Source organism: Hemitrygon akajei, chromosome 5, assembly GCF_048418815.1.
Source record: "Hemitrygon akajei chromosome 5, sHemAka1.3, whole genome shotgun sequence".
Taxonomy (NCBI): Eukaryota; Metazoa; Chordata; class Chondrichthyes; order Myliobatiformes; family Dasyatidae; genus Hemitrygon; species Hemitrygon akajei.
The window spans coordinates 154,924,263-154,947,745 of NC_133128.1; the positions used below are offsets into that span (position 1 = coordinate 154,924,263).

The 23,483-nt window shown below is 38.1% G+C and overlaps 1 protein-coding gene across 9 annotated transcripts in view; it reads left to right on the plus strand.

The window, feature by feature from the left end:
• The window catches only part of LOC140728349 (E3 ubiquitin-protein ligase HECW2-like), a 318,336-nt gene extending 296,895 nt beyond the window's left edge, over window positions 1–21,441 (plus strand). For all 9 annotated transcript variants that reach the window (XM_073046945.1, XM_073046950.1, XM_073046949.1 and 6 more), the window contains one exon: window positions 19,168–21,441. In XM_073046945.1, coding sequence (XP_072903046.1) covers window positions 19,168–19,279 — 112 coding nt within the window. In that variant the 3' untranslated portion in view covers window positions 19,280–21,441. The remainder of the gene's footprint in view (window positions 1–19,167) is intronic.
• The last annotated feature ends 2,042 nt before the right edge of the window (window positions 21,442–23,483 follow it).

The window sequence follows — 23,483 nt, forward strand, 5'->3', positions numbered from 1 at the left end:
GAATGCATCCAGAGACTTGGCCTCCACTGCCTTCTGGGGCAGAGCATTCCACATAACCACCACTCTCTGGGTGAAAAAGTTTTTCCGCATCTCTGTTCTAAATGGCCTACCCCTTATTCTTAAACTGTGGCCTCTAGTTTTGGACTCACCCATCAGTGGGAACATGCTTCCTGTCTCCAGTGTGTCCAATCCCTTAATAATCTTATATGTTTCAATCAGATCCCCTTTCATCCTTCTAAATTCCAGTGTATACAAGCCCAGTCACTCCAATCTTTCAACATATGACAGTCCTGCCATTCCGTGAATTAACCTTGTGAACCTACGCTGCACTCCCTCAATAGCAAGAATGTCCTTCCTCAAATTTGGAGACCAAAACTGTACACAATACTCTAGGTGGGGTCTCAGCAGGGCCCTGTACAGCTGCAGAAGGACCTCTTTACTCCTATACTCAATTCCTCTTGTTATAAAAGCCAGCATGCCATTAGCTTTCTTCACTGCCTGCTGTACCTGCATGCTTGCTTTCATTGACTGATGTACAAGAACACCTAGATCTCGTTGTACATCCTCTTTTCCTCACTGGACTCCATTTAGATAGTAATCTGCCTTCCTGTTCTTGCCACCAAAGTGGATAACCTCACATTTATCCACATTAAACTGCATCTACCATACATTTGCCCACTCACCCAACCTGTCCAAGTCACCCTGCATTCTCATAACATCCTCCTGACATTTCACACTGCCACCCAGCTTTGTGTCATCAGCAAATTTGCTAATGTTATTTTTAATCCCTTCATCTAAATCATTAATGTATATCGTAAACAGCTGCGGTCCCAGCACCGAACCTTGCGGTACCCCACTGGTCACAGCCTGCCATTCCGAAAGGGACCCGTTAATCACAACTCTTTGTTTCCTGTCAGCCAGCCAATTTCAATCCATGTCAGTACTCTGCCCCCAATACCATGTGCCCTAATTTTGCCCACTAATCTCCTATGTGGGACTTTATCAAAAGCTTTCTGGAAGTCCAGGTACACTACATCCACTGGCTCTCCCTTGTCCATTTTCATAGTTACATCCTCAAAAAACTCCAGAAGATTAGTCAAGCATGATTTTCCCTTCATAAATCCATGCTGACTCGGACTGATCCTTCTACTGCTATCCAAATGTGTCGTAATTTCCTCTTTTATAATTGACTCCAGCATCTTTCCCACCACTGACGTCAGGCTAACCGGCCTATAATTCCCTGTTTTCTCTCTCCCTCCTTTCTTGAAAAGTGGGACAACATTAGCCACCCTCCAATCAGCAGGAACTGTTCCTGAATCTATAGAACATTGGAAAATGATTACCAATGCATCCACGATTTCTAGAGCCACCTCTTTAAGTACCCTGGGATGCAGACCATCAGGTCCCGGGGACTTATCAGCCTTCAGACTCAACAGTCTATCCAACACCGTTTCTTGCCTAATATAAATTTCCTTCAGTTCATCCTTTACCCTAGTTCCTTTATCCTATACTAGCATGGATAGAGGATTGACTGGTGTTTTCTGGTTGGCTGCCAGTGACTATGGTGTTCTGTAAGGTTTGGTGTTGGGACCACTTCTTTTCACGTTAAATGTTAATGATTTGGATGATGGAATTGATGTTTTGTGGCCACGTTTGCAAACCATACAAATACAAGTGTAGTGGCAGGTAGTGTTGAGGAAGCAGGGAGTCTGCAGAAGGATGTGGACAGATTGGGAGAATGGGCAAAGAAGTGGCAGATGGAATATCATGTAGGGAAGAATATAGTCATGCACATTGGTCGAAGGAATAAAGGCATAGACTATTTTCTAAACAAGAAGAAAATTTAAAAATCAGAGGTCAAAGGGACTTGGGAGTCACTGTGAAGGGTTCCATAAAGGTTAACTTGTAGGTTGATTCAGTGGTAAGAAAGGCAAATACAAGGTTAGCATTTATTTCAAGAGAACTAGAATATAAAAGCAAGGATGTAATGCTGAGGAATTAAAAGGGATTCATCAAACTGCACTTGCAATATTGTGAACAGTTTTAGGCCCTTATCTAAGAAAAGATGTGCTGGCTTTGGAGAGGAACCAGGGGAGGTTCTCAAGAATGATTCTGGGAGTGAACAGGTTAACTTATGAGGAGTGTTTGACTCTGGACCTGTCCTTGCTGGAATTTAGAAGAATGGTGGGGGAGAGGGGGATCTCATTGAAACCTAATGAATATTGAAAGATCCAGATAGAGTAGGACAGCATGTGTCCTATAGTAGGGGAGTCGAGGATCAGAGTACGCAGCCTCAAGATAGAGGGACATTTATTTAGAAGAGATGAGGAATCTCCTTAGCCAGAGAGTGGTGAGTCCAGAATTCATTGCCACAGATGGCTGTGGAGGCTGTCATTGGATATATTTAAAGTGGAGTTTCACAAATTCTTGATTAGTCAGGGCATCAAAGGATACAGGGAAAAGACAGGAAAATGAGAGGGATAATAAATCAGCCGTGATGGAATGGTGGTGCCTACTCGATAGGCCAAATGGCCTAATTCTGTTCCTATGTCTTATGGTCTTAAGGTGGCATGGCCCAGATTTTGGGGGATCTATGATAATGGATTTTGCCGCCTTAAGGCAGCGCTTCCTGTAGGCTATTCTGGCATCATGATATCTCCTCGGGGTTGTTCTTTCAAACAGGAGGGCCCTAAATTCTGGAATTCTAATCTTAGTGTCTGCACTTTTCTTTCTTCCTCTTTCTGGAATATAATTGAACTGACATCAGTACAGAATGAGGCCTTCACAAGATGTGAATTTTGCTTTGCTCTCACTGAAAGAAGCCTGCCTTTGGATTCCAGTGCTGGAAACAGACTTCAAATAAGTGTACATTAAGTTTAAAATGAAATTTGTACTAATAACAACCCTCTCTATGCCAGACAACCCGCCTCTCCTGGAAGTTCTGGGTGTCTCCTGCATATTGATAGCGGCTCCCTGACGCCCGCAAATTATATACAATATCCCGGAAATCGATTTTTTTTTGAGAGGGAGAGGAAGACTGAGAGGGAGCATCCTGATTGGTCTCTCATCGTGCTAAGTAGACCTATCAGTTTTCTCTGTGGGCGGGCTTTACTGTCGACCTCAAAAATAATGACAGTGTTGCTCGTGACACTGTTTTCAACAGTGACTTTTCTATTGCCCATGGTGGGTTAAAATGTAAAAGACATGTTAAGGTGAGTTTAACAGGTGTCGTTCATTCACTAGCATAGCTAACATTATTTAAACTAGCTGGCTAGCTGCTAAGGAACTACTCTATTGATGTCCTATGTGATGCCAAACTCCCTGTAGACTTGCTTAAAGTTGTAATAGAACAAAAAAAGTAACTCCATGGTAATATAATATAAGAACACATTTTAATGTCACATTTTCTGCATATACCCAACTTGGTTTACAGATTAGACAAAATCACTAAACAAAGTATCACATACACCCTTGGAGGTCGACCAGGGGCGGGGGCGGGGGCGCTACCTCGCTGAAATGAGTTTTTGCAGGGTGGGATGTCTGCTATGCTACCATCTCCATTCTAAACAAAAGTGCCCATATCATAATTGATTGTGAATCAACCCTACTGCTCTTACCAATCAGATGATTACATCATAATTCTACCCCTCTTGAAGCCCTAATTGATTTTCCTTGCATCACTCCTACAAGGCCTCAAGCTTTGAGGTCTTTAAGTGATAGGATTATGCTGCATCATGCCCTCTTAATTACCCTGCTGTCAAGCAATAACTGGTGTTGATGATTGAAGTTATTGATGGGTCCAAGACTACTTTATCTTTTTTGTTTGGGAGAAGAAGCAGGGTTAGGATTAAATTTGATAACTGATTATATCGCCACTAGCAACACAGCTATTGGTGAATGGGGAGAAAACTGTGATTACCATGAGAGCTGATATACAAAATGGAATGTCATACTCTATGGGCAAGTCTGTGATTTTATTGAACCCAGGAGTAAGGAAAGCATTTTTTTTGTATAGAACATTTTATGTACTTGATACATCCCAGAGTATTTCAATGAAATGTTTTGAAATGTTGGTCAAGATTATAATTTTGGGACATAAAATAGTCAATATGTTCATGCCAGGTCTTGTAAACAGCACAGAGAGAGACCCTAGGTTTAGCTTCGTTAGTGGGTTTAGATGAGGTGATAAATGATGACTGGGACAAAGGTGGAACATCTTGGTTGTCCCTTAACTGGTGTCATGCGATCTTTGATATTAGATTAAACTGGCAGACAATGCCTTGAGTCCTACACAGAGCTGCATCCTACACCACAGAACTGCGTTGGTATTAGAACATTGAAAAATGAAGTGTGTAGTGGAGACCATAAATTCATTGCCTTTCATTCAGCAAATAATGGCACTTAGTGTACTCTTACATATTCTTTTGTAAGTGTCTTAAGTAAGGAGCCAAAGGATGAGCATCAAATCCCTAAACACCTAAATGAGGCAGTGTTGCCAACTATGTTAAATCCCATATGTCTTATTTGAATATTGAAATTACTTAAGCATATCCTGCTGGAGGAAATTACGTAGACATGAGTCAGTCCTTTCCCCTCTCCTGGCACATTCCCTCCTCTCCAACTAATTTTAGAGCTAAAACAAAAGAAAATATGCAGATGCTGGAAATTCGAGCAACACACTCAAAATGCTGGAAGAACTCAGCAGACCAGGTAGCATCCATGGGAAAAAAGTACAGTCAGTGTTTGGGGCCAAGTCCTGCCAAAGGGTCTTGGCCTGAAACGTCAACCGTACTTTTTTCCGTAGATGCTGCCTGGCCTGCTGAGTTCCTGCAGCATTTTGTGTGTGTTATTTTTAGAGCTAACTTCTTTTCTCTAGGGAGGGTTGAGTATTCCTCATATCCTTCACAAGGACAAAATAATTTCATTCAGTTAAGCCTAAAGGATGCCCAACTTTAAATATACTATACGATTTATATAAGTACATGCATATAGAAAGTTAAAAAGTAGAATTGCATTGAATAAGGATGGATTCCAAATTATCACAGTTTACTGTAATGAAAATGTTTAAATCCCATGTGAATTTTCCTGAAAAAACATTGCCAAAATGAAAGCACACAGATTTATTTTTATTTGTTAGTATTTAACCTAATGCCCAATAAATTTCACATGGTGAATGTGACATGACTGTATTTCAACATCATGAATTCAAAATTTTCTTGGACATTCTGCAAGTCTATGGAAAAAAGGAATAATTAAACAAATGAATTATTTATGTTGAAATACTTAAAATATACTTTAACTGAAGCTACAAGGTATTTTAAACATTTCTTCCTTACTGTCTTTACACTATGGAGAACACTTCCTGATCATTCAACTTTGCTGTGAAACAGTAGTTCCATGGAAACATGTAGAAAAACTGTTAATCCAGCAAATGGACTTATCCAAATTCTTGGATGTTGTTTCAATTAATGCAGCAATACACTTTAATTCACTTTTTAGATGTTATGAGGCACAGCAGTATAATAAATTTCTCAGGAACTCAGTAAACTTACAAGAAAGCAGATGATTTTCAAAGCGGTGTGGGAATCAGGCCCCTAATAAATTGGAAGGCAGTGGAGCAACCAGGAATGTGGTGAGTTGGAAGACAGTGCACGAACTGGGGTCCCAGTGAGTTGGAAGGCAGCAAGGCAAGCAGAAACCTGGTTTGTTAGCAGGCAAAGTGAGAACTGTGGGCCTAGTATGTTGGAAGACAGTGGGAACTGAGGGCACAGTGACTTGGATGGCACCATTGGAATATGGGAAACAATATCCAGTGAACCAAATGCCAAACCATTGGGATTTGTGGACAATCGGATAGAGGATGATGAGAGTTTTACTGTTTTAATAAATATTTTATACATTTATTTTCAAAGGCTTTTATATCCTTCCTAGAATGCAGTGACCAGAATTGAATACAGTACTCCATTTGTGGCTAAGCTAAAGTTCCACAAAAATTCAGCACAAGTTCCTGAGTTTTGTCTGCTATGCCCCTATTTATAATTGCCAAAAATAGAATTCTGTTGTTAATATTTCTTGATTTAGAATATTTTACCAAATTTGTGTAGTATTGTAAATAATAAAATTAACATTTCTTCTGTCAGCATATTGACAGTAATTCATCCTAAAGAGAAAATTATAATGTACTAGTCTGAATTTATGATAGTATTATTTAAGCAATTTGATGGCAGAGTGTATTGACATGATTAATCAATTAAAATTAAAATGTTGAGTACATGAGAACATTAATTGGTTGTATACATAGACTGATATTGATGCAAAAAAATCTAGTCACTTAATTTTAATTTGAATTGTAATTTTAAAATAATCTGCTACTTAAACAACCATTACATCTCTGTAGCTTCTTGTCAGTTTCATTTGTAATCTGCTGATTCAATTTTCTCATTTTAAGATGATTGGCATATGCAATATTGTAGCTAGCTAGTGAATAACATCTCTTTAGCATAAGTCACACAGTTCCTCATAGTCTTAACATAATTTATTCCTCTACACCAAACTTAGTGAGAGATTTTAAGGATTATAATGCTTTCTTTGCATTGTTTGTGCTTCTTTCAGTTTGAAAATGTGGAGCTTCACGTTTATCATGTAACCTAGTTTGCAAATGATAATATTCCTGAATGCATCAATAACTAGTGTGTGGATCTAGCAGCAGAGCATCTTGGAATATTTTGGTAATCTTGTGCTCTATCCCTGGACTTTTCATTGAAAGTGGGAATATTTGGTAAGCCACTGAACCAAGCGGCTAGATATACTTCATAACTGGCCCTCAGCTTTCTGACAGCCATAGCTGGTTTATCAAACTCTGGCCGTCCATTTGAACAAGGTCATTGACCTTCATTTAAAAGGAAATATGTTCAATTTTTTTATTTATTTCTATTAAGAGTACCTTGATGTTGTTTTAAATAAATTAATTTCTTAATTATTAATAATTTTGATCTTAAAACAATCACAATCCGTGAGGCTATAGGCCAAGGTTTGCTGGGAAGAAAAATGAATAAAGTGTTCATCCTAATAATACACAAATAGAAATCCAGGAGGTTATGGAATAAAGGAGATGTGTCACGAGTTCTGATTCTAATCACTGAATCAAAGCTGAAAGAAGATTATAGCTGGGAGCTTAATGTCCAAGAATACACATTGTAACAAGAGGACAGGCAAGAAGGCAGAGGGGGCAACGTTGCTCTGTTGGTAAAAAATGAAATCAAATCATTAGAAGGAGGTGACATAGGATCAGAAGCTGTTGAATTATTGTGGGTAGAGCTAAGGAACTGCAAGAGCAGAAAAAAAACCTTGATGGGAGTTGTATACAGGTCCCCAAACAGTAGTAAGGATGTGGTCTACAAATTAAAATGGGAGATACAAAATGCATGCTAAAAGGGCAATGTTACAATAGTCATTGGGGATTTGAATATGCAGGTAGATTGGGAAAATCAGGTTGTTGCTGAATTCCAGGAGGGGGAATTACAGTGCCTACAAGATGGTTGTTTAGGGAAGCTCGTGGTTAAGCCCACTAAGGGATCTGCTTTTCTGGATTGGATGTTGTGCAAAGAACCAGAATTGATTTGTGAACTTAAGGTAAAAGAACCCTTAGGGGCAAGTGATCATAGTGATTCAATTCACCTTGAAAGTCAGATGTATCATTATTACAGTGGAGTAAATGGAATTAGAGGCATGAGAGAGGAGTTGGCCAGAATTGATTGGAAAGAACACTAGGAGGGATGATGGTAGAGCAGAAATGGCTGGAATTTCTGGAAGAACTCAAAAGGCACAGAATATGTACATCCCAAAGAGGAAGAAGTATTCTAAAGGCAAGAGGACACAACCGTGACTAACAAGAGAAGTCAAAGCCAACATAAAAGCCGAAGAGAGGGCACATAATTGAGCAAAAATTAGTGGAAATTTAGAAGATTTAGAAACCTTTATAAAACAACAGAAGACAACTATAAAAAGTCATTAAGAAGGTAAAGATGGAATACAAAAGTAAGCTAGCCAACAATATTAAAGAGGATACCAGAAGTTTCTTCAGATATATTAAGTATAAAAGAGGTGAGAGTGGATATCAGACTGCTGGAAAACAATTCTGGAGAAATAGTAATGGAGGACAACGAAATAGTGGATGAACTGAATAAGAATTGTGCATTAGTCTTCACTGTGGAAGATAATAGCAGAATGGTGGAAGTTCCAGGTGTCAGGGGTCGTGTAGTCTGTGAAGTGTTATGACCTCGGCCCCCTCCTTTGTGAGAATCGCAAGAGCCCTAGTCAAGGGGGGGTCAACTGACCCAGGAGGGGGAGAGACGTGCTGAATAGACACAGGAAATGGGAGAGAGAGAGAGAGACGTGCGGAAGACCACGTTCTCCCGAGAAGCAGAATAAAGGCGATATTGACTATTGTCTCATGAAGACCACGTGAAAAGCCCTCGGGCAAAGTGGGCTGGTTGAGAGAGAGATCGCATCACCTGCAACCTGATTGACACCTGCGATCCCGTGAAGAAGTATAAAGGAGGGTCTGAGGGGGGGACAACCCTCAGACGCACCCAGGAGACACCAAGGAAGCACGATACCGATTCCCGTGGGAGCGGGAAGGCATTTTGAAGGAAGCCACGTGCGTTAGATTCCAAATTTTGAATCTGTGGCTAGAACCAACGGAAGACTGCTTTTAACTAACAACGGGGAAGCCTGCTCCCCTGATTCCAAGGATTTGCTCTGTAAAGACAACGGGCAAGTGTTTATCCTTTCTCAACCATCTCTCTCTCTCCACAACGTGAAACCCCAGCGTGAGTGACTCTTTATATTTCAATTGGACTCAGTATTATCCCCTAGACAACTATAGAGCTTATTTCTGATTGATTATTATTACACCGGTGTTTTAGATTGAGTTTTGACGATGTATATGATCTGAATGTTTTGTTTTAACCATCTGTTTGTGCCCCTTTTTGAATAAAACGTTTGAAAATAGTAGCATCCGACTCAGCTGATCCCGCTATCTTTGCTGGTAAGTTACCTGGTTACGAGGTTACGTAACAGAAGTTACCATTACTAGAGAGAAGGTTCTTGGGAAACTGAAAAGTCTGAAGGTAGATAAGTCAGCTGGACCAAATGGTGTACACCCCAGGGTTCTAAAAGAGATAGATGAAGAGATTGTGGAGGCATTAGTAATGATCTTTCAAGAATTACTAGATTCTGGAAGACTGGAAAATTGCAAATGTCTCTGCACTCCAAGAAGAGATGCAGAGAGAAGGAAACTATAGGCCAGTTAGTCTGACCTCAGTGGTTGGTAAAATGTTGGACGTGGTTTTAGGCTACTTGGAAGCACGTGATAAAATAGGCTATAGTCAGCATGGTTTCCTCAAGGGAAAATCTTGCCTGACAAATCAGTTAGAATTCTTTGAAGAAATAACAAGCAGGATAGACAAAGGAGAATTGTTTGAAGTTGTGTACTTCAATTTTCAGAAGGCCCTTGACAAGATGACACACATGAGCTATGGTATTACATGGTACTACAGGAACAATTCTAGCGTGGATAAAACGGTGACTGATTGGCAAGAGGTGAACAGCGGGAATAAAGGGAGGCTTTTCTGTTTGGCTGCCGGTAACTAGTGGCATTCCACAGTGGTCCGTGTTGGGACTGATTCTGCTTGCGTTATATGTCAATGATTTGGAAGATGGAATTGATGGCTTTGTTGCAAAGCTTGCATACAATATGAAGATAAGTGGATGGGCAAGTAGTTTTGAGGATGTAGAGAAGCTACAGAGGACTTAAACAGAGTAAAAAAAATGGGCAAAGAAATGGCATCTGGAATACAGTGTCAGGAAATGTATGGTCGTGCACTTTGGTAGAAGAAATGAAAGGGAAGACTGTTTTCTAAATGGAGAGGAATACAAAAGACTGAGTTTCAAAGGGACTAGGGAGTCCATGTGCAGGATTCCCTAAAGGTTTATTTAGTGGTTGAGCCTATGTGTTGAGCCATTTGGTTGAAGTATGACTACTGGTGAGCCATGCGTTACAACAGGTCAAGTTATGAAAATACACCCTTTCAGAACTCACAAATCACTACCAAAAATATCTCAGATACAGAACAAAAAAATGTCAATTTTAACTTTATTTTCAGCTTGCATTCTCAATGCATGCATAGATTATGCAATTTTGTACTACAGGAAATAGTGAATTGGATTGTTTACTGGAAACGCAAACCAACACCCCCAATACAGGATTTGCTTGAAAAAAAAGCAATATGCATGCATCAGTCCAAGCAGTAAATTTGAACATTGTAAAATTTCTAAATGAAGAGAAGATACAAAAAAAACTGAGGTGCAAAGGGACTTGGGAGACCATGTGCAGGATTCCTTAAAGGTAATTTGCAGGTTGAGCCTGTGTTGAGGGAGGCAAATGTGATGTTAGCATTTACTTCAAGAGGACTAGAATATAAAAGCAAGGATCTAATGCTGAGACTTTATAAAGCACTGGTGAGCCCACCTTGGAGTATTGTGAGCAGTTTTGGGCCCTTTATCTTTGAAAAGATGTGCTGAAATTAAAGAGGGTTCAACGGGGGTTGATAAAAATGATTCCAGGATTGGATGGCTTATCATATGAAGAGCATTTGATGGCTCTGGGCCTGTTTTTACTGGTATTCAGAAGAATAAGGCTGATCTCATTGAAACCTATTGAATAATTAAAGATGTTGATCGAGTGGATGTGGAGAGGATGTTTCCTATGGTGGGAGAATCTAAGACCAGAGGATACAGCCCTAGAATAGAAGGGTGGCCTTTTAGAATGGAGATGAAGAAGAATTTTTTTAGTCAGTGAGTGGTGAATCTGTGGAATTCTTGGCCACATGCAGTTGTGGAGGCTAAGTCTATGTATATTTAAGGCAGAGGTTGATAGAGTCTTGGTTGGTCGGGGGATGAAGGGATACGGGGAGAAGACAGGAGACTGGGTGTGAGAGGAAAATTGGGTCAGCCATGACAGCATGGCGGAGCAGACTCAATGGGCTGAATGGCCTAATTCTGCTCCTATATCTTATGGTCTTTATAAACTAAAAACAATATGCAATGACCCTCTGTTTTCATTGCCTTTTTGGTTAGAAGTTTCTTTTCATTGTAAATTTTGGGTTGTCAATTTATGTTGTAGTATTCCTTATGAATGATGGCATTTATGAACTTATCAAGAACTGATGTTAAAAATTAACAAAAAGGAACAATAAAGCTAAATTCTCACTCCTGTAGGCTGTAAGTTGATTAAGGGTTTTAATACATTTTATCTTTAGTACATTTTAGCTGGAATTTTGTACTGGTCTTATCACCCATACTCTTAACGCTGAAAGGCAAAGGATTTTGGAATACTTGGTGTTTGGAATAATACCACTCATACAACTGCAAATTAGGTAATAGGGCTTTCAAAATGTAACATTTTAGAATAAATTTGATGCGTGTTTTGAAACAGGGCATTGTAACATTAAAATTATAGTATGTTTGTGAGCAGAAAGGTGACTTTGAGGCTATGGCTCATAAGATCTTCAACTCTGATATATCCAATCTGTCATGTCTAGTTTTGATTACAATTCATTACTGTGATTAGTGCAATTGTATTAATATAAACAGCGATTTCTAGTAATGGAAGAAGATGCACCTAATGGACCTAAGATCCCTTTTAGTCATCTAGAATTTCTTATGTTCCATGAAATTAGTGCAATGTTTCACCAAGTGTTCCACTTTTCATAGTTGTAATGGAGCGGAACACTTGTTCTAATACATTGTGTTTGCAACATTTTCACCTTTTGCTCACTAATCCTGCTGTGCACAAGAACCAGTTCAGCATATCCCAATTCAAACTGGGTTACACACTTTTTTCTGCTTCAACTCACTTCACTTTGTCTCTTTTTCAGTTGAAGTTATATAAGACGTTGGTGAGGCCTAACTTGGAGTACTGTATGCAGTTCTGGTCAGCTACTTACAAGAAAGATGTAAACAAGGTTGAAAGAGTGCAGAGAAAATTTACAAGGGTGTTGCCAGGTTTGGAGGACCTGAGTTATAAGAGAAGATAGGACTGTGTTCTTTAGAATGTAAAAGATTGAAAGGAGATTTGATAGAGGTATACAACATTATGAGGGGTATAGATAGGGTAAATGCAAGCAGGCTTTTTCCCCTGAGGTTTATGGGACTACAACCAAAGGTCATGGGTAAAGGGTGAAAGGTGAGAAGTTTAAGGAGAACATGAGAGGAAATTTCTTCCCTCAGAGGGTTGGGCAGAGTATGGAATGAATTGCCAGCACTAGTGGTACATGCAAGCTTGATTTCAATGTTTAAGAGAAGATTGGATAGGTTGGATAGATTGGACATGGATAGTCGGATATGGTCCCAGTGCAGGTCAAAAGGAGTAGGCAGTTTAAATGTTTTTGGCATGAACTAGATGGGTCAATGGGCCTTTTTCTGTGCTGTACTTCTCTATGACTCTAAACCAGTGCAACCAATTCTCATAAAAGAGCATTACATCTTTGACTGTTTAGTGGCAAGGACTTGAATGTAGTACTTTGTGGAGTTTAACAAGAGCCTTAGAGCATAACTTCTTTTCTCTGCAGTGAATGATACCCAAGTTGTTTTTTTAAAACTGGATCCACCAGTTTTACATATATGAATCCCTACAATCTTATCATCTGTCTTGTTTTAAGGAGCCAAATTAGTGCTACAGTAGACAGTTGTCTCACTGCTCTGGCAATCTGGATTGATTCTGATCTCTTGGTATGGAATTTGCATATTCTTTGTGTGATCATATAGGTTTCCCCCAGGTGCTTTGTGGTATAGATGGAGTTTAGTAGAACTGTTGTTCAGGTTCCCTATTGTAGGCTTATTCAGAATGTCAGGAGTTAATGAATCCAGGGAAACTTTACTGTGTAGATACAGAATTGGCTTACCCATAGAAAACAGAGGGTGGCAGTAGATGGATTATATTCTACCTGTAGATCGTTGACCAATGGTGTTCCATGGGAATCTGTTCTGGGGCTCCTGCTCTTTGTAATTTTTATAAATAACTTTGATGTGAAAGTGGAAGGGTAGATTAGTAAGTTTGTAGATGGCACAAAGGTTTATGGAGATGTAGATAGTTGTAGGTTGCAACAGAATGCAGAAGTGGCAGATGGAGTTCAATCCAGAAAAGTGTTGTGGATGGTGTTTAAATCCAAGGTTCTTTTAGAAGTCAAGAACAAGGTGTGAAACTTGTTGCTTCACAAATGTTTTATAATGAGTTGATAAAAAAGAACAGAAACAGAACACTGATAGGGTTAGGGTCTTATTACATGAAGTACGGAGGGTCTAAGGATGGTTCCTAGCTTAAGACTGTTACTTTTATACGCAAAAGTAAATTCCATAGATAACAATAATCCAGATAGAGAATACTTCTTTAATACTGTTGTAAAATTGACCAATGAGAAAATACTAGCCACTTGATGAAGAAAGAAAGCAGTTCAAAATTATACTTTTTATCTCCTTTAGAGGTATATTAAACTGTTATGTATATAAAGGCTAGTGAAAATGCAAGTAAATAATTGATTGTTAAATTACAATGAAAATGACAATTAAAATTAAACAGTCAAATTCAACAATCTCCCCTTTGATCTAAATTACACGTTTAGAATCATTACGTCTGAAAATTCAGAGGCAGAAAATTTGTGGTATCTACATAACATAAAATTATCAAAAACTACATAGGTTATGAAATATCAATATGTATTCTTCAAAGTATTCATAAGATTATGTCATGGTTAGGCATATTAATAGGCACACTTACGTGACTTTGAACTATTCTATTAATGATCGCCTTTCAGCGAGTAAAAAAGATGTAAATTTTGAAAAGGTGTATGAATAATGTGACTCCCAGTATTGAGTAATTCCAGCTTCCAAGACTTGAATGAATCCAATCAAAGAAAACCTATCTATCAGGTTGATGAATTTTAGCAGCTTGTTGACGAATATGTTCAGCCAAATTAGTTATGTCTTCAAACTTGTCAGGTATGTAAATATAACACTCCTTGCCTACAACTGCAACTGTTCCTCCCTTAACTGCTAAGAGAAGATCTAATACCATAGAAGAACCATGACGAATATTTTTGTTGCCTTCAGCAGTGTCATTGCTTGTTCTTTCTAAGGCTGCAGCAATGTTTCTCATCTCCTTGCAGCACCATAAAATAGGGATAAAATTTTTGCAGAATTACCTTCTGAAATGTCTCTTTTACTTTTAGACTAGGAAGGCAAAGGTAAAGTGTGTGTATGTCTCATAGCAGGAAAAACATAACCTAAATAACAAGACCTTAACCAATTACTTGGAAGAGAGGTGCAGGCTCTTTTTCTGCACATAAAATATGTATTGTTCCATGAATCTAGACCATTTCTTCAGGCTTGATAGAAATTTGTTGAATTGTAATATTATTGTGATCATCAGTGAAAATTCCAGAGCCATTACTCCATTTAGGACAATGTAGAGTGTAATAGTAGGGAAAATTGGTAAAAGTGTAACAATAACAAATAATATTAGAATAAATTTCATTTTCTCCAGTATTTGTCAACTTGCTTTGCTTGAAGTCTTCTAACTGGTTGGTGATTTGCTCACTGTAACCCGGCAACATGGGCAAGGTGACAGAGATTAATAGTGCATTAACCACACCGGTTATTGTCCTCATCAGATACCACTTTAACTTGCTTACAGTGGCTGTCCAGTATCCACTTACTTTTATCTTCTACTTTCACTGCTGAGCTTGTAATTAACAGCACTTGATAAAGACCTTCCCATCTAGGTCCCAATGGTTCATTGTGTGGTTTCTTAATCAAGAGCCACTCACCGGGTATCAGGGTGTGTCCTCCTCCTGCTGGGTCTTCCCAAGTGGCAGAAACCTGTTGAGAAACAAACTATACAACTTGGGTTGATTTCACACAATAGTTAACCAAACTGTCTGCCATAATTTGTACATCAGCTTCTCTGAGATTGAGGGCTACTGGCAGTGAGATAGGATGTCCTGTTACCACCTCAAATGGACTTAGTTTTCTTGTTCGGGGTTGTTCAGATGCTACATAAGACCATAGGAAGAGCCATAGGCCATGGTATGCCTTCCTCATGATACTTAGACAATTGTTTTCATTCATTTGTTCAACTTGTCTTTATAGCTTCAGGTGATGTGGACAATGAAATGACCTTCCAATATTCATCAGTTGACATAATTCCTGGCAAACACTCCCATTGAAATGTGTTCCTTGGTCCGAGTCAATGTGATATGGCAATCCCCATCTAGGGATGTAGTCCTCAATCAGACTTTTTCTTTGTGTGTAGCAATGGCTTTCCTTGTTGGAAAAGCTTCCACCCATCTTGAAAACTTGTCCACCATTTACAGTATGTTTGAGTATCCTTGAAACTTTGGTAAAGAAGTGTAGTTCACTTGTGAATGTAAAAATGGACCAGGTGGGGCAGGAGCACTTAATTGTGGCAGCTGTTCTGCTGCTCCGGGATTCATTTACTGGCATGTCAGGCATCTTTCAAACGTTTGTTGAACTTGTACTCTGAACTTTAAATTCCACCACCATTGGGAAAATCTCTCGGTCATCTTTTGCACTCCATTGTGCTCTGTGGGATATGGCAGACAAGGAAGCAGCATAGTTGGGACTACTAGTCTATGACTAGTGTCGTATCTCCATACTCCATCACTTTTTAACTTACCATCATCCTGTGTCCAGACCACTTTTTCTGTGGAGAGCATTGGAATTTGCATCTCTCAGATATCTTGTATGTTCATCTGTGATACAGAGTTGAACTTCATTTCCATAATTCCAGTTGTTCACTGCAAATGTTCTTGGTATTTCATTTACTCCTTCCCATGCTGCCTTTTTTTTGGCAATGTCATCTGCAAATGCATTTGCATGGCTTTCCATTGTAATCGTTTTGGAGTAATCTTTACATTTTAATACAGAAACCTCTGACAGGCAGTTGTATGACATCCATAAGTTCTTGTACTAGGCATCCATTCTTGATTGGGGTACCTACAGCCATAAGAAATTCTCCTTGTCTCCATAAGTTTCCAAAATCATGACCAACTCCAAAAGCATTAATAATCAGTGTAGATATTAGCTGATCTTCCTTCTGCTAACTTGCGGGCTGCAGTCAAAGCTTTCAATTCTGCCTGTTGTACAAAGGTACAAGAGCCATGCTTCCTAATGACAGCATTTCAATTCCCGAAACAACCATTCAAATTCCTTTCTCAATCATAGAGGAGCCATCAACGTATAGAATCAGATCTTTCGCAGAGTAATAACCACAGGACACTGGCGATCTCCATGTTCTTGATTTAGGATACTCATTAACATAAGAGTAAATGACTTGCCTGTATCAAGGATTCTTAATGCAGATGCAGTACAAAATGTCACCTTTAAATTTTGAAATGCTTTCAGTTGTTCTTCATTAGGAGTCATTGGATCATCTGACCACTTGATGTCCTTCAGCAGATTGTTGAGTGGTTGAGCAATAGTTGATGGATCTGCCACTAGCTTGGCAATACATTGATTAATAATGGTTTTATCTTCAGTCCTGTGTGTCTTCACTCCATTGGTCTTTAATGGAGCAAGCTGTCATTCTCACTTGAGCTCCTATGGGTTGCTGTAGAGTCCATGTCATGTCCATCCTGTAATTCCTCAGAGTTCAGATGGTGTCACCATCTTGGAGGCTGTAATTCTCCAGTGTTTGGATGATGACACTGTATAGGGAGACTGTTCGATGTGAGCTGTAATTCTTTGGGCAGAGCTTCAGAACTAGGTGTTTCCCAGGGCACTAGCAATAGCGTCACTAGTGGGACAGCCCTCTTGAAGTCACAACTGCACTTTTCGATTTTTGTTTTAGTTCACCTTGAAACTCATACATCAATTGAAATACTATGTTCTTTCACTCAGTTATTTCAAAGATTTGCTCTTTAGACTTTTTACTGTCTTTATCATGCAGTCTTTGTAGTTTATTGCAAGTTTCACATTTCTTTCGATTAGTAAAAGACTTTACTCATCCTGTTAACTCTTTCAATCACTCACACATTCAATTAAACTGACCATGTAGTATTATCTCTAAATAAGTAACAGCTGTTTTCTTGAACGATACTTGCTTTCTTGTTCTTGTGTTGATATTTTCTTTCAGAATTTTTGATTAATTTTATCCAATGGGTTGTTTCATTCAGTTAAGAGTTCTTAGTAAGTTTCATAAGTTTGTAATTCATGCGTACTTTTATCACTTTAACCAACATCTTGAAATATTAATAGATTGTAACCCAATAGCAAATAGATTGTTCCAGTAACCATATAAATTGTGACACATAGATTACAGCCAAATAGATTGTTCGGCCACTATTCACAAGTACCAAAATAGATTGTTGTGTGACCAAAATAGATTGTAACCAGCAACACACACAAAATACTGGAGGAACTCAGCAGGCCAGGCAACATCTATGGAAAAAGTACAGTTGACATTTTGGACCAAGACCCTTTGGCAGGACTCGGCCCAAAACTTCAACTGTACACTTTTCCATAGATGTTGCCTGGCCTGCTGAGTTCCTCCAGCATTTTGTGTGTGCTGCTTGGATTTCCAACATCTGTAGATTTTCTCTTGTTTGTGAATAGATCATAACCGAATAGGTTAGGACCAAGTTGATTGCAACCAATATGTCCACAGAGATGGGGAGACTTACACTCCATCTGGCAGAAAAAAACAGGATCTCCCATTGGCCACCTATTTTAATTCCACACCAATTCCATTCTAGTATGTCTATCCGTGGCCTCCTCCACTGTTGTGAAGAGGCCACACTCAGGTTGGAAGAACAATACCTTATATTCATCCTTGCCTGCCCATCGCCTCCCTCTGGTGCTTCTCCCCTCTTTTCTTTCTTCCATGGCCTTTTGTCCTCTCCTATTAGACTTACCATTTCCCCAGCCATCTTTCACCAATCAGCTTCACTCTTTACTTCACCCTTCACCCTCCTGGCTTCACCTATCACCTTCTGTTCCTTCCTCCCATTTTGCCCCCATCTTTTTACTCCAACTCATCTTTTTTCTCCAGGCCTGCTGAAGGGTCTTGGCCAGAAATGTTGACTGTACTCTTTTCCATAGATGCTGCTTGGCCTGCTGAGTTCCTCCAGCATTTTGTGTGTGTTACAATATTTCCACAGCTGTTTCTCTTTTGAATAGCGATGTTAGAGTCCTCAATCCTGATTGCCATGCGATATTTCAAGCCAGATCTTCTTTTCTGAACTTCTCTCAGACAGCAGAAGATCAGAAGTTCTTACTCTTTCTGTTGCATGTGAAAAATCCCTCTTTTTTTTCTTTGTGTAACAAATTTTAAACTCTGGAATATCCTGTTGATTACGTCAGCATAGTTAGATTCTGGTGTTTAAATCCAAGGGTCTTTGAAAAGTCGAGAGCGAGGCATAAAGCTTATTGCTCCACATTCGTTTTTATCAAGAGTTGATAGAGCAGAGAGAACAGGAAAGAACAGTGACAGTGGTCTTACTATGTGAAGAAGAGAAAATCTAAAGATAGTGCCTAGCATTAAACAGCTACTTTTATATCAAAAAGATAAGAAAATTCCATAGATAACAATAATCCAATTAGAAAATACTTACTTAATACTGTGGTAAAATTGACCAATTAGAAAATACTAGCCACTTAATGAAAGAACAAAGAAGCTTCAGAATTATAGTTTGTATAAGCACTAGAGGCACATTAAACTGTTATGTATATAAAGGCTACTTAAAATACAAACAGGTAATTGTTATCAGATAATTTTGAGTATTATACTGCTATTATACTTTAAATGTAATGCCCTTCAGGTCAATCTGAAGTCATTGGATGGATCTATGTAAATAGTCTTTGATTCCTTTTAAAAATATTTTTTCTTCAATACTTGAATATTTAGTGGCTTAGTTTATCTAGATTTCACATTAGTTCCAAGGGGATATTAGTACTTACAATAACAGAATCAGATTATGTGAACCAGATAAAATTATTCCTTTTAACCTTGTTTCCAGAGATGCTCTTATGATAGGATTTAGTATTGTTTTATTTAGCATTGTTGGACAGTAATCTATATTTGTTTTACAGGGCTCATACCTGTTTCAATCGGTTAGATCTCCCTCCATACCCATCCTTCTCAATGTTGTACGAAAAGATGTTGACAGCTGTGGAAGAGACGAGCACTTTTGGACTGGAGTAACAAGATGTTTTGAAATATAAGCACACTTCCTTGACTTCTCTCATGGACCTGCTTGAAATGAAGGAAGTGATTGAATTTGCAGACTCACTTTAGATATGGATTAACAAAGAATTGATTTTAGCTTTACTAGACCTAGTGAAGAGAGAGCCTACATTATAGAAGATGAAGATTATTGAATCCAGATAATTATGGTACACATTCTCCTGAATTATTGTGTGTCTTTTCTGAGAAATAAAGGGATGAAACTAAAACTCTTACATACAGTATCTTACTATTACTACTGCTGTTGAGTATAAAGTGACTATTTTTTGTGAAGAAAAGCATTTAAATGACAAAGACTTATATAGAAGTGAGTTAATGCTTCTCTGAATAACTGATGATCCTTTGAAAGTGAATGATTTTTTATGCGATTTACTTCAATCCCTGTTTTGAAGTGGTTTTTTTTTAAACTGCGATATGCCTATACCGTCCAAATAAGACAATGTACTTGTTAATAAAATATTTGTCTTCATATAACTGTTATTGCATGGTATACAATTGAAAAATATGGAAAATACAATTCTAGCTCCATTGTCAGTCCGGCATACTAAACCCATCATTTATGAAATTTAGTTTTATTTAATCTTTTAATAGATTCTGTACAAGTGTTGTATGATCTTTTAATTATCAAAACTGGGCATCAGGGAGATGTCTAGCAGTGAACACTGTCTGCTTATTCTAATCAAAGTTGTTTAGTTGAACTGCTCCAGGGAATTTGGAAAACCTGATTTTTTTTATTTATACATAAGTTTTCAAAAACAAGTCTTTTTTAAAAAAATAATTGCACTGGACATACCAAAGTAAGAAAGAATAAATTATTCTGTTCACATAAGTTGGGTGCATGGTAATAATATGCAGAATTATCAAAGCCAATTTTCAGATATTTTACTGTATTGTGAGGACTGTATAAACAAATGTCTTAGCTTTCAAAAACATTTTCTCCCAACGTAAAATAACTTCACAGCAGTAGATCAGGAATCTGTTCTATGTAAAATAAAAACATTTTATAAATGGAATTCAAGCTACTTTGAAACAGAGTATTTAAAAGTATATAAGTGAGGAGAGTTTGTTTTACATGAAGAGACTTGTGTATTATATGGTACGCCATTAACAATGAACTTGCATGATTACTTAATTATAGAGCTCAAATGAAACTTTACTGATGCAAAAATACTCTGTTTTCTGGTACTTAATGTGTACGTAAAACTTCCAGGTTTTTGTCATTATTAGCATCTGGAAATAATGCATGCAATTAACTTGTGCTGCAACAGATCAACAGTGCTCAAATTGATTCAAAAATAAAATATTTAACCTTCAGCAGCTCAGTCTATATGCATTACACTGATGTGAGGAAGAATTGGTTTCAGCCTAAAAGAATATAATAAAATTGTTTTAAATTTACATTGTTTGTCGCATTGTGTGAAAACAAACTTGATTAAATTCAATTCCTGCTCTCTTTGGATCTGAATTTTTGGATCTCTGAATTGATATTGCTCCATATTATTGCACATAGTATTGCAATGGACCATTATGGCAATGGTGAAGCAGTTCAAATTTTAATTTCAGTGATGCATCTTTTAAGAATTCCTTGCCAATATATAAAACTCAGTAATTGTTTTTCTTATCCACTAAGCTATTCATTGACACTGGTGGAGACAATGGGGGTGGTGCTGAAATATTACATAATAAAATCATGTAAAAAGACTTTGTGGAAACCGTTTTTTCATGAAAATACAGCATTTCACTCTGGACACAGCATTAGGACTGACATTTCTGGTACTCATTCACCAGTTTTATATGGTGTCGAATATTATATTTTGTTTGTTATTTCAGTTCATATGTGCTATAATCATATACAACCAATGGAAATAATGTCAGTCACATTTTCAAGATCACAAATCTCACATTTTAAATCAGTTTATTGGAATTACGCAGAAATTTGTACACAGTTGCTCTTTGAATATACTGAAAATACTTATTGTTGTCAACTATGATTTAATGAAAATGTTTTTAATGTACCAAAATATGAATTACTTTGCTTTATTTTCATAATGTATATATATTTTATTTGAAACCATGCTGTCTCATTTAAAATTAATTGAAAATAAAAATTCCTAGAAACACGAATGAATGGAAGGTTGTCTTTACTACAAGCTAGAACTGTTACATTAAATATCAGCTTCTAGCTACATTCTCATCAATTTATATTATGATTATCCACTGATAATTTTTATCCAAACACAAACTTATAGAATATGCTTTCATTCATTTACCCTGATAGCTTTTATAATGCAGGATGATACGGTAGGTGGGTGAGGTACCAGAAGGGCTGAAAGGACAAGACAGGGAACCCTCAGTGGGTTCTGAAAGACTTTTGGAAAGGTATTTATTGATAAGAAATAGTCAGCATGGATTTGTGTGCAGGAATTGTTTCATGAATTTGATTGTTTTATTGAAGAAAAGACCGAGTAGATTGCCAACTGCAAGGAGGTGGATGTTCCCTCCATGGACTTTAGCAAAACATTTGATGAGACCACTCCGATTGGTTTGGTCACATTGGATCAATGATGCCCTAGCCAATTGTATACAAAATTAGCTTGGTGGTTGGAGGTATAGCATTGTAGTGGAATATTGTTTTTCTGGTTGGAGGCTTGTGACCAGTGCTATGCATCTGGGTCAATGCTAGATCCTTTCCCATCCAAACTATTAATATGAAATGACAATCTATGTGGCAATGGTTGGTCATTTGCAAATGACATCAAAATTGATAGTATATTGGACAGTGAGGAAGACTGTCAAAGGTTACAAATAGATCAACTTGAAAAAAGTGCAAACTCACACTTATGCAAGTAGCAGGATATGCAGTGAATGGCAGAGTCCTGGAGAGTTTTGCAAAATAGAGGCCTAGGGGGTACAAGAGTATAGTTCCCTGAATGTGGTAACACAATTAGACAGGATGGTAAATAAGGCTTCTGGCCTACTTGTTTTCATTGATCAGACACTGAGTATAATAGTCACTATGTCCTTAAGGGTTCCTTTACCCTAAATCAAATCTAGGTCATTACATAACATCCAAATCAGATTTGCTGTTCTCCTAGTGGGCCCAACCACAAACTGCTCTAAAAGGCTACATCATAGGATTCTACAAATTTCCTTTCTTGTGACCCTGCACCAACCTGAGTTTCCCAATCTAGATACACATTAAAATCCCCCATGATTATCACAACATTGCCCTTCTTAAATTACTTTTCTATCTCCTGTTGTAATTTGCAGCCCACATCCTGGATAATGTTTGGACCAAGGAGTGTGTATTTAGGATACAAGGACTTCCCTTTAGAACAGGAGTTCCCAACTTGTGATTCATGAATCAACTTGAGATTCATAGATCTATTGGTCCATGGCATAAAAAGGATTGGGAATTCCTGCTTTAGAATAAATATGAAGAGGAATTTCTTTAGCCAGAGGGTGGTAAATCTTTGGAATTCATTGCCACAGTTGACTGTAGAGGCCAAGTCATTGGTATATTTTAAGTGGAGGCTGACAGGTTCTTGATTAGTAAGGGCATCAAATGTTTGGAGGAGAAGCAGAAGAATAAGGTTGAGAAGGATAATAAATCAGCCATGATGGAATGGTGGAGCAGACTTGATGTGCTGAACGATTGTTGGCCACGCAACATTAGTTGGGTCACAGCTTGAATGCTTGTACAGTGTTGGTTACTGATCACAGGAAAGAATGGTTTGATATTTGGTTTGGAGGGGGAAATTGAATTGATCTGTATAAAATTGAATGGTCTCAGCAGAGTCAAAAGGAAGAACTTGATTCCTTTAGCAGAAAGAACAGAAATGAGAGGGCATACAGTATTGTGCAAAATGTCTTAGGTTTTTATTTATTTATATAAAAACTAGGGTGCCTAAGACTTTTGCATCATACTATAATTATGTATTGCACTATACTTCTGCTGGGAAAAAAACAAATTTAATGACATATGTGAGTGATGATAAACCTGATTCTGATATGGTCTGTCTATTGTGGACTGAGAATGGGAATGGTGTAGGGCAGGGGTATCAAACTCATTTTAGGTCATGGGCCGGATTGAGTAAAATGCAGCTTCATGCGGGCCGGATCAGTCGGACGCGTGCGAATGCAGCTTTCGTTGCCTCCGTTT